Source organism: Engraulis encrasicolus, chromosome 18, assembly GCF_034702125.1.
Source record: "Engraulis encrasicolus isolate BLACKSEA-1 chromosome 18, IST_EnEncr_1.0, whole genome shotgun sequence".
Taxonomy (NCBI): domain Eukaryota; kingdom Metazoa; phylum Chordata; class Actinopteri; order Clupeiformes; family Engraulidae; genus Engraulis; species Engraulis encrasicolus.
In genome coordinates this window covers 7,844,538-7,859,537 of record NC_085874.1, presented here as the reverse complement: position 1 = coordinate 7,859,537, position 15,000 = coordinate 7,844,538, and the positions used below count along the sequence as shown (strand labels likewise).

Sequence of the window (15,000 nt, the reverse complement as noted above, 5' to 3'; positions counted from 1 at the left end):
GCCTCAGGCCCTTGACAGTTTGCTATTATCAGTGGAACAATGAACTCAAGTTTATTGTGATATTTTACAGAAAAAGCGTGAGGTAGTCTGTCACACAGTTGAAGCACACAAGAGTATGGGTCCTGCAATGTGACAACAACCCATACTTTAGAAGCAAATCAACTTTAGAATGGCTTCATAATAATGAAATACACATTCTGAAATGGCCCAGTCAAAGCCCTGACAAAAAAACAATTAGGATTATATGGCATGAAGTCAAGAAAGCTATGCACTCCACACATCTCACAAACCTTGCTGACGAGAGGCAGTTCTCTAAAGAAGAGGGAGACAAGATACAAACAGATTGTTTTGTTAATCTGATCTGCAACTACAGGACAAGTCTGGTTGATGATATTGCAACTAACTGAGGGTTAAAACCTACTTAATGCAAGGGTGTACTTACTTATGCCCTGCTCTCCTGTGAATATTATGGCCTTATGACCAATAAAAATATGATAACATGTAAATGTTTGGGTGGAATTAATTAAAGCAGACTCTGATTGTTCCCTCTTGAGATTTCCGGGAAGATCCGACCATGTTTTATGATCAATTTTGACAAAAATGTAAGAAATTTCAAAGGGTGTACAAACTTTTTCCTGGGACTGTATANATACATATATATTTCGACTGAGCCATTTTAATTTAAATTCATTTCATGATTACAATCTAGATAAAATAAAAATCATCTATGCCCACTTCTAATGTTAAGAGTGAGACAGTGGACATTCAAACCCTGTGTATGTCTTGTCGACAAGGTTTTGTCAACAACCATGGTTTTGTTTGTGTGCGTGTGTATTTATTGGCTGACTTTTTGTCCTTTTGTGTTTGTGTTTGTGTTTGTGTTTGTGTATGTGCAGAGGCCTTAGTATTCCAGTTGAAGAAGAGACCCCCAGACCACATCTCCAAGAAGGGACGCAAGCCAGACGACAGGCGCGGATCCGTACCCCCCGAGAAATTACCCTACCTGGTGGAGCTCAGTCCAGGTGACACACGCCCACACGCACTCGCGCACACATGCACTCGCACACCCATACGCACTCACGTTCACGCACGCACAGAGAAAATCCCACTCATACATACAGTCGCACACTTTCTCACATACTCACACACAATCATTCTCTGTCTTCCTGATGTGCGCACACACTCATGCTCAGAAAATTCACACTCGCATATACAGTCGCAGACTTTCTCAAATACTCACACACAGTCATTCTCACTGTTGGAAGGTTAGTCTTACTGTGACGATGGCTTTACTAATATTTATTTTTGTTGTTGTTTGTAAATGAAAAGTGTTCCATTATTGTTCCTTCTTAATCAGTAGAACAATCAATACATCGGAGTAGGTTGCTTGTCTGGTTTCCTGATCACGTCCACATGTGCCAAAGCCACCGCCTTTCCCCAGTAGATGTCAGTAGTGGCTCCTCTAATATTCCACTGGCAGCTGTACTGCTGAACGGCACACATAGCTGCTCCTTCACTCTCTATACTACGTTGAGTTGACACAGACACACACACACGCACACACACACGCACGCACACACACACACACACACACACACACACACACACACACACACACACACACACACACACACACACACACACACACACACACACACACACACACACACACACACACACACACACACACACACACACACACGCGCGCACACGCCCACGCACGCACACTATCGCTCTCTCGCTCCTTGCCCCCTTGTCTATTTCTCTGTCTCTATCTCTATGTATCTCTCTCTCTCTCTCTCTCTCTCTCTCTCTCTCTCTCTCTCTCTCCCTCTCCCTCTGTCTCTCTCTCTCTCTCTCTCTCTCTCTCTTCCTCCCTTCCTCATTCTCTCTCCCACTCTCTGTTTGTCTCCTACTTTCACCCTCAAAAAAACAAAAACAAATCCCCTCAGATGACCTCACCATATGCCAAGAGTGCCAAGTCCAGTGCGATCAATAGTTGTATATATTATAACTGACAGTCTTTGGCTCTAATCATTTTATAGAGTCGGTCCTCTAGCTGCTGTGACTGCACCCCATCCCTGCTCTCCCCTACTGCCCTACTGTGTTGCTGAATCACGCTAAAGGACTGATATACAGTCAGGCCCATGAATATTTGGACATCGGCACAATTGTCATCATTTTGGCTCCATACTGTACGACGGTGGATTTGATCCATTGAGGTGGTGGATAGAACCGAAAAAAAGATGAAAATTGTGTCGACATCCAAATACAGCTCCAGGCCACTTTATTAGAATAGCATGAAAAAGTTGATTTATTTCCATAATTCCATCAATAATGTTAAACTGTCATGGATTATAGATTCATGGCCCAGTTTTTTTAACTATTCCAATCATTAAATTGTTTATTTTTTACAGATTTTGGTCTTCCAGCTCAAAAAACCCATGAATTGGGGAATTCGCATCATTAGAATATTGTAATAAAATCACAATTTTCTTCATCAAAATTTGTTTCACATCAGTGCACATCAAATCAGTTGAAATGTGGTACTTTCTACACAACCTGCAATGTTCAATACTTGGTTAGGACTCTCTCTGTCTTAATATTATTAATAATAACGGCCATGATGCGTTTAACATTGAAGTCAATGGCAGAAACAGTGCATGGGAGTAATGGAAGGCCAGATATCCTTGATGCTTTGCCGTCAGCTGTTTTTGTATAGCTGACCTGGTGTCCCACACTTCACTCTTCAATATACCCTGTAGATTTCCATGCCACGTTTTGTCGCTAACTCACCGGTTTAATTCTAAATCACCAGAAATGAACCCCCATTGAAAATGAATGGGGTTTTATTTCTGCTGAGTTAGAATTAAACTGGTGAGTTAACACCTAAACGTAGCATGGGTATCTACGGGTATATTGAAGAGTGAAGTGTGGGACACCAGGTCAACAAACAAGAACAGCTGACGGCAAAGCATCAAGGATATCTGGCCTTCATTACTCCCATGCACTGTTTCTGACATTGACTTCAATGTTAAACGCATCATGGACGTTATTAAGACAGAGAGAGTCCTAACCAAGTATTGAACATTGCTTGTTATGTAGAAAGTACCAAATTTCAACTGATTTGATGTGCACTGATGTGAAACGAATTTTGATGAAGAAAATTGTGAGTTTATTACAATATTCTAATAATGCGAATTTCCCAATTCATGGGTTTTTTGAGCTGGAAGGCCAAATTATGTAAAAAGAAAAACTTCAATGATTGGAATAGTTAAACAACTGGGCCATGCATCTACAATCCATGACAGTTTAACATTATTGATGGAATTATGGAAATAAATCAACTTTTTCATGCTATTCTAATAAAGTGGCCTGGAGCTGTATATCCTGGGCCTAACTGTAGCTGTATAGCACTATTCTAACCCCACCACATGCTGAAGGACTGATGATTAGCAATAGCACTACTATGCTACTAACCCCACCCCGCCCTGCCACTGATCACTACTGCTGCTCTACTCTACTGCCTCAATGCCCTCATGCACACCCCTCTTAACGCTGATTCACTGCCGTGTGTGTGTGGCTTTTTTCGTGTGTGCGAGTTTTTTCGTGAGTGCGAGTTTTTGCGTGTGTGTGAGATTTTGTGCGTGCGTATGTGTGTGTGTGTAAGACAGTTTATGCGTGAGTGTGTGTGTGTGAGTTTGTGTGTAAGTGTGAGTATTTGCGTGTGTGAGTATTTGCGTGTGAGTGAGAGTTTTTGCGTGTGTGTGAGTTTGTGTGTAAGTGTGAGTATTTGCGTGTGTGAGTATTTGCGTGTGAGTGAGAGTTTTTGCGTGTGTAGGAGTGAGAGTTTTTGCGTGTGTAGGAGTGAGAGTTTTTGCGTGTGTAGGAGTGAGTTTTTGCGTGTGTGTGTGTGTGTGTGTGATGGGTATAGATGACTGGTGTACGACGCTTGAGCTTGACGTTTTTGCTTCATGGGTTACAGGAGACTTTTGTTTGTTTGTTTGTTTGTTTGTTTGTTTACTTTGTTTTGTTTACTCTTTTATTTTTAACCCTCCTGCCGCATTCTCACCCTCTGCTCTTTCTCTCCTGCTCTTTGGCATGTGGCGTGTGTATGTGTCCGCGCGCGTGTGTGGGGTTTGTGTGTGTGGCTTATGGGTGTGTGTGCGCGCGTGCGTGTGTGTCTCGCTGGTGTGTCTGCTCCTCCTCCTCCTCCTCCTCCTGCTGCCGCTCCTCTGCATGCGTCCTCCCTCCCTAGGGCGCGGGAACCACTATGGCTACTACGCCTATCGCCATCACCAAGGTAACACTCCCCTCCCTACTGTACCTCCCTCCCTACCTCCCAACACCCCCGTCTCCCTACCTCACCTCCCCCCGTCCACCACCCTCAGCCCCCTCCCTCCCTCTCCCTCTCTGGCATGGAGGAAGGGGGCTGAACCGATGCTCCTAGCCAGTTAGATTGCACATGGAACTTTCAAAGGGTCAGGCAGCACTTTCCTCATTGGTGGAATAGGGGTAATTGATGGAGATGGAGACACTGGCACTCTGTCAGTGAGACATTTAGACCAGAGATGCATTTGTTTACATCAGTGTACCAATTAGAAACATGACATTCTGAAACGAACTCTTGCCGGATGTGTCAATTCTTGCACTACTGTAGTAGCGCAAAATTTAAATTGCACAATTCGTCCCCTAAAACGTCCCCAAAATCTTACATTTCTCCCTCTTCGGGTGCTGCTTGACTCTTTTTTTTTCGCTGAAGATTAATTTGCTACCTTGCTTTTAAAAATATATTTTTTATTTCTCTCTAATCAATTCCTAATGATATTAATCCCCTAATGCTTCATCTGGTGCTGTAGTGTTAGTGTGGGCCACTCAGAGATCTCCTCCGAGAGCCCTTGTGTCAGAAAGAAATGTAGACCCCCGTTTAGACAGCTGGTTACACACCATGGGCATACACTACAAAGCTGGTTCAGGAGTAAACCAGGTTAATTTAAGAGGTAAATAATCTAAAAGAGCAGCCTGGAGTCCTCATTTAATGAAGAAAATCAGGACTCCAGGCTCTTCTATTAGATTATTTATCTATACTCAATTACATGATTTACCTCTTAACTTAACCTGGTTTACTCCTGAACCAGCTTTGTAGTATAGGCCCCAGAGGTGTGTTTAGAGTATCCCCTGATTGATTAGTGTGTATACATTATGTGTGTGATGGTGAGTGTGGAAATGGTATACTGTGTGAAAGTGTGTTTGTGTGTGATGGTAACTTCTGTGCCAGTGGCTGTGAGTGTGTGTTTGGTGTTGTTGGTATTCCCTCAACATAAGGTAGTATTGTTTTGTGTGTATTGTGTGTGTGTGTGAATGTGTATATGTGCGCATGATTGTGTACACAATGTGGATGTGTGACTGCGGTGGTGTAATTGTGTGCATTTGTGTGTGTGTTTGTGTGGTGGTGTTTTTTTGTAAATTTGTTTGTTTGTGTGTGTTTGCCTGTTGGTATTTGAACAGTGTTCGCTGTTGGTTGTTGTGTTTGATGTGCTGGTGATCTCGGATGTTGTGCGCTGCGTGGCTTCGTTTACGGTGCGTGTGCGTTTCTCAGTGTCCTTGTCTGATCCATGTATGTGGGTAAGTTGACTTCTTGAACTGTGCTATGCACTCCCCAATAGATGGCTCTGACTCGCGGGACAAGCCTAAGATGTACCGCCTCCAGCACAGCGTGACAGAGGTGGGCTCCGACTGCACAGACGACGGCTCCATACAGGTGAGGCCTGCCCAGCGTCTTTTTTCCGCCTTTATGGGGGCTTTTTCACCTTTAATCTTGACAGGACAGTGAAGGACAGACAGGAAATGAGTGGGGAGAGAGAGACGGGGAGGGATGAGGCAAATGACCCGGGCCAAAATCGAACCTGGGTCGCCGGCGTAGTAACCCAGTACCCTACTGCTAGGCCACAGCAGGGCCCTACCTGACATCTTCACCCATTTATCTTCTTGAACAATGAATGTGTTTGGGTCAATGGCGATGTTTTGGGCTCAGATACCAGGTGGAACAACCACAGGTAATTCCCATCAATTAATTAGTAATTAGCAAGTAATGTACTGCAACGCACACACACAAAAAAACATTTTATCCATACAATAGTGGCATTAGCTGTGGTTGCACCACTCTGACAATGTGTAATACTAAAACGTAATTGAGCCGTTTGCATATGCATCATATAGAAGATCTTGGCCTGACTTTTTTCAGCTCCTCGTTGCATTAAATTCAAGAGCTCAGTTTAATTGGCATAACAAAGTGTATAGCAGTATGTAACATTTGATACCATACGGATTGAGGTATGCAGTCAGTGTCAGTTCAGTACATGTCCATACATGTAAATGCTAAATACATTACAAAAGAAGCTGTGTATAACACATACAATGTTATATGTAATGTAATAGAACTCTAAGCCATCCGTGTTAGCTCTCCCCTCCCCTCCCTCGAGTTGTTTGGTGCAGGCATACTGCCACACTACTGCAACCTATTCCTCACAGACGGCCTGTTAGGAATGCATGCAGCATATTAAATGACTTCACGTCTTCTCCTGTAGTCCAGTTTTTCTGTTGAGGCATCGTGCCGCACCACTGCAACCTGCTACAGGCCTGGTATTATGATTGCAAGTTACATTTGAAATAAAATTACCAATCTCTGCTTATTACATAGACGCTTTCTCCTATATTCCAGCTATTTGGTCATCCTGCCACACCCTACTGCAAATACAGTGTACATATTTGTTTGGTCCAGGCATCCTGCCGCACCACTGTACTGTATCCTGCTTCACGCTTACGACCTGGTGATGGTGACGCATATTGAATACATTATTGTCATTATGTGACATTTTTTCCCTCGATTTTTTTGGGGGGCTTTTTTGCCTTTATTTTTGGCAGAACAGTGGAGAGAGACATGAAATGAGTGGGGAAGAATCGGCAAATGACCCGGGCTGGAATCAAACTCGGGTCTCCGTCATAGTAACCCAGCAGAGCCATTATGTGACATATTAACTCAAATGCCCTCTCCTGTCCACCAGTGGCATCCTGCCACGCCATTGCAGTGAGTGCATATTGCATAACTAATGAAATCCTCTTCTCCTCCTAGTTGTTTGGTCCAGGCATCCTGCTACACCACTGTAACCTACTACAGGCTAAAGCCTGGCTCAAACTATCCGACTATCGGCCCGATTCTTGGCTGAAAACCCCCCTTACGTCAATCGCTGGAACGTTGCCCCCCAGGACCATCGCAAGCGATTGTCGGGGAAGATTTCCTCGTCGTGTGCGACGTTCTAAGATAGAACTTTAGCAGCTCAAAGAGTCGCCGATCGCAAGTCGTAGAAATCAAACACTGTTTGATATTTGCGACTGGAAATAGAACGTCGGGCATTGTCTCGGTGGCTGCGAGCAGCGATAAGATTGCAATTCTCTTCTAGTGTGCGGTGCACCCTGACGTCAAAATCGGACACATCATCGCTAGTCGTGTAGTTTGAGCCTGGCTTTAATAAATCACCAACATTACTTCTCCTGTCCGCCAGTTGTTTGGTCCAGGCATCCTGCCGCACCACTGCAACCTGCTCCACACGGACGGCCTGGTGACGGTGACGCCGGCGGTGGCGGAGGCCGAGACGCTGGTGGACGGCCAGCGCGTCCTGGACACCACGCTGCTGCGCACCGGCTCCACGCTGCAGTTCGGCCACGCCCACGTCTTCAAGTTTGTGGACCCCGCGCAGGACCACCTGGCCGCCAAGAGGGAGCCGGGGCCCATGATCAAGGGCCGACACAAATCAGGGTAAGGGAACAAGACGCGCACGCATCCACGCACGCACACACGCGCGCGCACACACACACACACACAGTAGAGGGAGCCGGGGACCATGATCAAGGGCCGACACAAATCAGGGTAAGGGAACAAGACGCGCACGCACACACACACGCGTGCACACACACTCAGAAGAGGAGGATGGGGCTTATGATTAGGGGATGACACTAGTCAGGGCAAGGGCGCTGCTGGGTCAGTGGAGGCTGACAGTCGCACCTTCACTCACATTGACTAACGTTCACACAAGTGGGAGCTGCTGCTTAATCAAGGATGGCTGCAAGTCAGGCGAGCTGATGGATTACTGCGAGTGGAGACACACACACACACACACACACACACACACACACACACACACACACACACACACACACACACACACACACACACACACACACACACACACAGAGTCTGGTTAGGTGCTGAATTTGAATGGGGGCGCTTCTCGCGGAGGTTGTGAAGCAATTGTATCGATATGACCGAGCTCAGCTGCTTGCTCTGTGACCTCTGCTCTGTTCAAGAGTCCTCCTGGTCTGAGATGCATCACTGGTTGCGCTGGTAATCCCCGGTTTGACCTCCAAGATGTTTATACAACCAGGGCCCGATATCCGATCAATGCCAAGCAAAGGCAGCCGCCGGCAGCCTGAAGATGGGAACCTTTCTTGTGTTCGGCTCGTCAACATTTGAGGAGGCGATCGGGATTCAGATGCCATTTAATGCCGACGGGGAGAAAATCCATATCTTTGGAAGTGCTGGATTACGCTTCAGCAGCTTAGCTCAGCAACATTTTTTTTTCCCTCAGCCGATCAAGTGAATCCGTCACCATTGAAGTGTTTGCAAGAGGTCGCTGCTTTTTAGGGACTGACTGTGTGGTCAAAGCAGGCTATTCTCGGCAGCTGAGGCGGTTGGCTATGCTACAGGACGACCTGGGTTTCACCCTGCAGTGCAGTAGTTCGACGGTAAGGCAGCAGAAAACAGTATATGGCAAATATACAGTGGTGCAATATCAATACACGCTAGCTTGAGTCTCGGATGACTGCCAGAGCTGGGCAGTCACTCGGAGTGTACACGAGAAGATTTGCCAAGAGGTAATTTCCTGGTTTAACCTGCCCTTATGTAGATTACATCTGTCCCAGATACTATTGAATGTCAGGCATGGTATGTCTGTGTAGCCCACTTCACAAGGCAGGAAAATGAAATGCTTTCCCATGGAGTGGGATTGAAGTAAGTGCACATTGTGTGTGTGTTTTCAGCCACATATACATATGCTCACACACACACACACACACACACACACACACACACACACACACACACACACACACACGCGTGCGCACACGCACACGCACACGCACACGCACACAGTCCTGCTATTGTACGCTCATCCACCACCACTGTTAAGGGGTCAGACCCTGCATTCCAAGATCACGTCCAGGTATTGCTTTCCGATCTCAATAAGTAAACATCTGGGTGGTGATCTGATCATGGTAGTGACGGTGGAGGGCTGGAGGAAGGCAGAGAGAAGACCAGGTGCTTCCTGTTTTGAGATGCCACCGTGCCGTGGAAGTGTGGGGGAAAGCTGCTTCGTCATGAAAAGCCATTACCATAGATCCCTCGGATGACTTTCCCCTTAAGCTGGAATGTAGGATTTGTTTGTGTTTACAACAAGCTGCAATTGGGGGGAGTATAAAGTGTGCATTCATTCGATTTGAGTGTAGTGGAGGGGAATAAATTGTCAATGGAGTTATGATAGATGTGTCTGAATCAACAGAGTGAGTGAAATGACAGGGTAAAATGATTGAGTGTTGTGGTTTTCATCCATGAAAATCCATCAGCATAGAGACCTCAGAGTACTGCTCCTTACTCTGGAATGTGGAATTGGTGGTCAGGAATGAAGTTTACTGGGATTTCACTGATTTATTGGGACCGGGCAAGCAGTAGGATTGTAAATCACAGCCTCCATGACGATGCGATACAGTATCGATTTCTTAAAGCAGGGATTCGATTATTTTCGATACTTAAGAATTCCCCACAATACGATACGATACTTAGTGATACTCGCCCATTTTTGGAAATAAGCTTATTTTACACCTCCCCTTGAGTTAAACAATAGGCTTTTAACGTTCTCCTGTACTTTCAACCGTTTTCTAGTTATGGCAGTGCACCTTTTACCTCCAAGCTAACAGTTAACATTGAGTCCTATGAGACCAGTTAGCCGCGAGCTGGTCTCGTAGGACTCAATGTTAGCTGCTAGCATGGCCGTCATACCCAGAGAAAGGTTGAAAGTACAGGAGAACGGGAAAAACCCAATTATTTAACTCAAGGGGAGGTGTAAAATAAGCTTATTTCCAAAAATGGGACAGTATCACTTTAAGAATGCCCCACAATATGATGTGATTCGATTAAATCGATGGCCGTAGGATCGATGCATCTTTACATTTCGATTATTATGTATACCCCTAAAGGCCAGTATTGATGTCTGGCATGCTATCACGGGTGTGATATTGATTGATTGAATGTGTCTTTTTGCCGATGAGTATCTTGTGTCCCGGCTGTAGATTTGGGCAGATGTGTGTTTGGTGCACATGAGACGTTGTTAGGTGCTTGTTTCTTTGTTTTTGTGTGTATGAAAGCCAGGTGCTTTGCACAAATGTAGTAAATGAATGACAAGTGTGTTGGGTGCTTTGCATTAAGGCATGTAATTCACTCATGCTCCTCTGCAGTCCAACTCCTGTCCTGTTTTGACTTCCACAGAGATCAGAAACCTCCATTAACCAGGGTGCCAGGCTAGACACCACCAGTAAAATGAGTTAAAGCGTAAGCTGAAGCATTGAAGCACTAAAATAATTTTAGGTTTTGAGTGTGCTGCGACCCCCTTTTTTGATTAAAAGTATTGAACCGTCTTGACATGTTTCTGTAATTACTGCAACAAGAACAGAGGCGTCACCAGTTAGCTACTGGCGTCACAGCTAAGCGTGGTAACATCCCCCCAGCTTATCCCACGCCACAGTGGGTTGCCCTTAGTTTTGTAGCCTTCCCCAAGCCTAGTATAGGGGGCGAGAATGAAATCAGCGCTACAGCGCTAGCACTACTGTACAACCTGGTTATTACCCCTCAGAGACGGCAACAGAAACACTGATAAGTTAGCGGCTGATGAGCGCCACAGAGTCCTCTTGCAGCGGGAAAAAGTGAAGCACGGGGCAAATGAGCAGTTGAGTAAGAAGAGAGGGGGGGAGGGGAAGAAAGTAAGGGAGAGGAAAAAAAAGAAGGAAGAGAGGGAGAGGTTATGGCAGGCTACAGTCGCAGGCTACAGGGCTCTTTAATCTTTGTGTTTGTGTCTGTGTGTCTGTGTGTCTGTGTGTCTGTGTGTCTGTGTGTGTGTGTGTGTGTGTGTGTGTGTGTGTGTGTGTGTGTGTGTGTGTGTGTGTGTGTCTGTGTGTCTGTGTGTCTGTGTGTGTGTGTGTGTGTGTGTGTGTGTGTGTGTGTCTGTGTCTGTCAGGGCTTGGCTTGGCCAGTGTGGGGTGTGGCGTGTGTGTGCAATGAATTGACAGAAACTGTGCTGGAAGGCAGATCAACATCCCACATACACACATACACATACAGAGGCGCGCACATGCATCGATACTCACACATAGTGAGCGTGTCACGATGGTGGTGAGCTGCACTGCATCCGTGGCTGCTGCAGACGAGCAGGGGAACTGACAGAGGACAGAAGCAGAGGTGCTCTCTCTTCCTCGCTCTCATTCCCGCTCTCATCTCTCTGCGTCTGTCCCTCAGTCCCTCTCTTTCTCCCTCTCTATCTGTCCCCCTCTCTCTCTCTCTCTCTCTCCTTCTCTCTCTCTCTCTCTCTCTCTCTCTCTCTCTCTCTCTCTCTCTCTCTCTCTCTGCGTAAAAGCCGGTAGAGAACTGCTCTGCTCTGCTCCATTCAGCTAAGCTCAGGGGGAATAGCTACTCTGCCAGGGGACTAGCCGCAACATGTATCTGTGGAGGATTGCCGACCCGTACGCGTACAGGTACTGTGAATGTAAATACAGTCATTCCTAAAATAGCTGCAGTGATTTATGGTTGGTTGTCGTGTGTGTCCGTGTGTGTCCGTGTCCGTGTGTGTGTGTATGTGTATGTGTCCGTGTCCGTGTGTGTCCGTGTGTGTGAGTGCTTGCGTGCTTGCGTTTGTATGTGAAGCCGTTGTGCCAGTTGCTGCAAAGAGCTTGTGGTCCGTTCGTCAATTACACTGTTAAATGCGATGGTATGTCTGATGAGGGCCACACGCACACGCACACGCGCGCGCACACACACACACACACACACACACACACACACACACACACACACACACACACACACACACACACACACACACACACACACACACACACACACACACACACACACACACACACACACGGACACGGACACGGACACGGACACGGACACACACACACGGACACGGACACACACACACGGACACGGACACGGACACGGACACACGGACACAAACACTTTTCCTACCGGTTTATAAAAATACACGCACGCTTATGGCTGAGTCACAGGCATGTGAGGCAGGGTGTATGTTTAAAGAGTTTCCGCGCTCAATGTGGTTGTGTGTGTGCCCGCGTGTTCCTATCTGTCTGGCGACCGAGTTTTCTGATGGTATTTAGGTGACCCTGTCCAATTGCTCACAGGGCACGAGAGAGAGAGAGACGGAGAGAGAGAGAGAGGGGGGTAATCCGGTCCATCCCCTCCTGTGCGTCCAGCAGTCCCTGGGAAGATTACAGCCGCCACAGGGATGGATGAATGGATGGAGGGGAACAGAGAAGAGAAAGCGGAAAGGAGAGAGATTTGCTATTCGTTTGCTGGTGAAAGGGGAAAGGATGTGCATTGTAGAGAATGAATCTTTTGAATATTTTAAGTCATTTCTAATTTTGTTGTGTTTCATGGATACTACTGCTGATGTAGACCTAATGCAAAAGGTTGACCTCGCATCTGTGTTAGTAGCAAAGTCTCGGACTGAAAAAAAGGGGGAGCATATGGGAAACTATATAGTCAGTTCCGTAACTCTGGACTGTTTGAAAGTTAGACTGTCTTTTTTAAAACGGTTTCACAGAAACCTGTGTGCCATATGTCTAATTACATTACACACACACGCTCACAAGCACACACGCTCACACCCACTCTCTCTCTCTCTCTCTCTCTCGCACACACACACACACACACACACACACACACACACACACACACACACACACACACACACACACACACACACACACGGTAGTATGTACCCTGTTTAAGTAGCACGTACGCGTTTAACTAAGTTTCCGGCATTAAGGTCACAGAGGATTCTTGTCAGTCATGGGTTTGGTGTCGTGAGAGCGGATGTGCTTGTGTGTTTGTGTGTGTGTGGGCAAATGTGTACAGTGTACGTATGTGTGTGTGTGTGCGCGCGCGCGCCGGCCCTGGAATTTAGGAGCTAGAGATAAATTTGAAGTGTGTGTGTGACCAAGACGGATCTTTTATGATACCAAAATTGCTCCTCCAAAACCCCTAGTCTCGTTCTCTTCCAGGGTCTCTCTCTCTCTCTCTCTCTCTCTCTCTCTCTCTCTCTCTCTCTCTCTCTCTCTCTCTCTCTCTCTCTCTCTCTCTCTCTCTCTCTCTCTCTCTCTCTCTCTCTCTCTCTCTCTCTCTCTCTCTCTCTCTCTCTCTCTCTCTCTGGCGCGCGCGCGCACGCTCCCACTATCTGTGTGTGTGTTTCTGTGTACATGTACGTGTCTGCCTGTGTGTGTGTGTCTTTCTCCGTGTGTGTGTTTCTGCGTACGTGTCTGCCAGTGTGTGCGCGCGTGAGTATGAATTTCTATGACTGTGTGTGTGTGTGTGTGGTGTCTGTAATGTGGTGTGTGAGACTTAATTAAAGTGCTGCTAGGCTCTGGGTTGAGTGTATATTTAGCATGCTGCTCTGCTCTGCTCCGCTCCGGACTCCTTCATTTGGGCTGATAAGAGTAGCAGCACTGCAGCAGTGGAGACAGACGCATGCACACACACGCACACGCACACACACACACACACACACACACACACACACACACACACACACACACACGTCACGCACACACACACACACGTCACGCACACACACACACACACGTCACGCACGCACACACACACACACACGTCACGCATACACACACGCGACACACACACACGCGACACACACACACGCGACACACACGCGACACACACACACGCGAGCGACACACACACACACACGCGAGCGACACACACACACACGCGAGCGACACACACACACGCGAGCGACACACACACACGCGAGCGACACACACACGCGCACGACACACACACACACACCATATACGGCACACACACAGCCTGCATAGCCTTCATCAGATCTTTTACTGTTTCTGTAAAAGCAAGGGGGGTAGACAGGGAGGTAGAAAGTCAGTCTTTCTGCATTCTGTGAACGTACGTGTACACTAGCTGCAAACTTTGTGTGTGTAAAATGTGGTGGTGGAGTTGAAATTCCATCTGTGTTTTATTTGTGTGTGTGTGAAGTAGTGAGTGAGTCTGTGTGTGGGAGGTTGCTTTGTGAGTATGTTATTTTGGTGTGTGTGTGTGTGAATGTGTGTGTGTGAATGTGTTTGAGATGATTGAGATGTATATGGGTGTGCTCCTTCATGCTTTTTCTAGTGTGCATCTTCTCACAGGGAAACTACATTCTCCAAACTCTCTGAGTGTGTGTGTGTGTTGTGCTCTGCTCTGCTCCTAGGGGAGTGCTGTGTACATTGTGACTGTGCATCTCTAAAGACGATTTTCAGGCCGGCTATGCCGCTGCTAGTTCCAATTTCTTCACCAGCCTTACCGGGAATCCAAAGTGCTTACTGTGCTTACTCTTGTATCACTTTGTTTATTTTATTGTTTAGAACTTTTCGATTTCCAAGCAAGCACTATAATTTTCGTTGTGGACACTCTGTTGAGATGAGGTGCGGGAACTTGTACCGGCGCGGTTGTTTGTTGGCCTGAAAGTGCTGTAACGCCAGGACACATGCAGGCGAAACGAGCGAAGGGAAGATGGGTGAAATTCAGGGTCTGTCATAAGGTCGTTGCGGCGAATCAAATAGAACGAAACATGCATGTTGTTGATT

General features: G+C 46.7%; 1 protein-coding gene across 5 annotated transcripts in view; it reads left to right on the top strand.

Annotated features, from left to right (window-relative positions):
* Positions 1-15,000, top strand: part of afdna (afadin, adherens junction formation factor a) — a 186,077-nt gene that overhangs the window by 96,065 nt on the left and 75,012 nt on the right. For all 5 annotated transcript variants that reach the window (XM_063222919.1, XM_063222922.1, XM_063222921.1 and 2 more), the window contains exons 8-10: positions 897-1,022; positions 5,667-5,761; positions 7,563-7,816. In XM_063222919.1, coding sequence (XP_063078989.1) covers positions 897-1,022; positions 5,667-5,761; positions 7,563-7,816 — 475 coding nt within the window. The remainder of the gene's footprint in view (positions 1-896; positions 1,023-5,666; positions 5,762-7,562; positions 7,817-15,000) is intronic.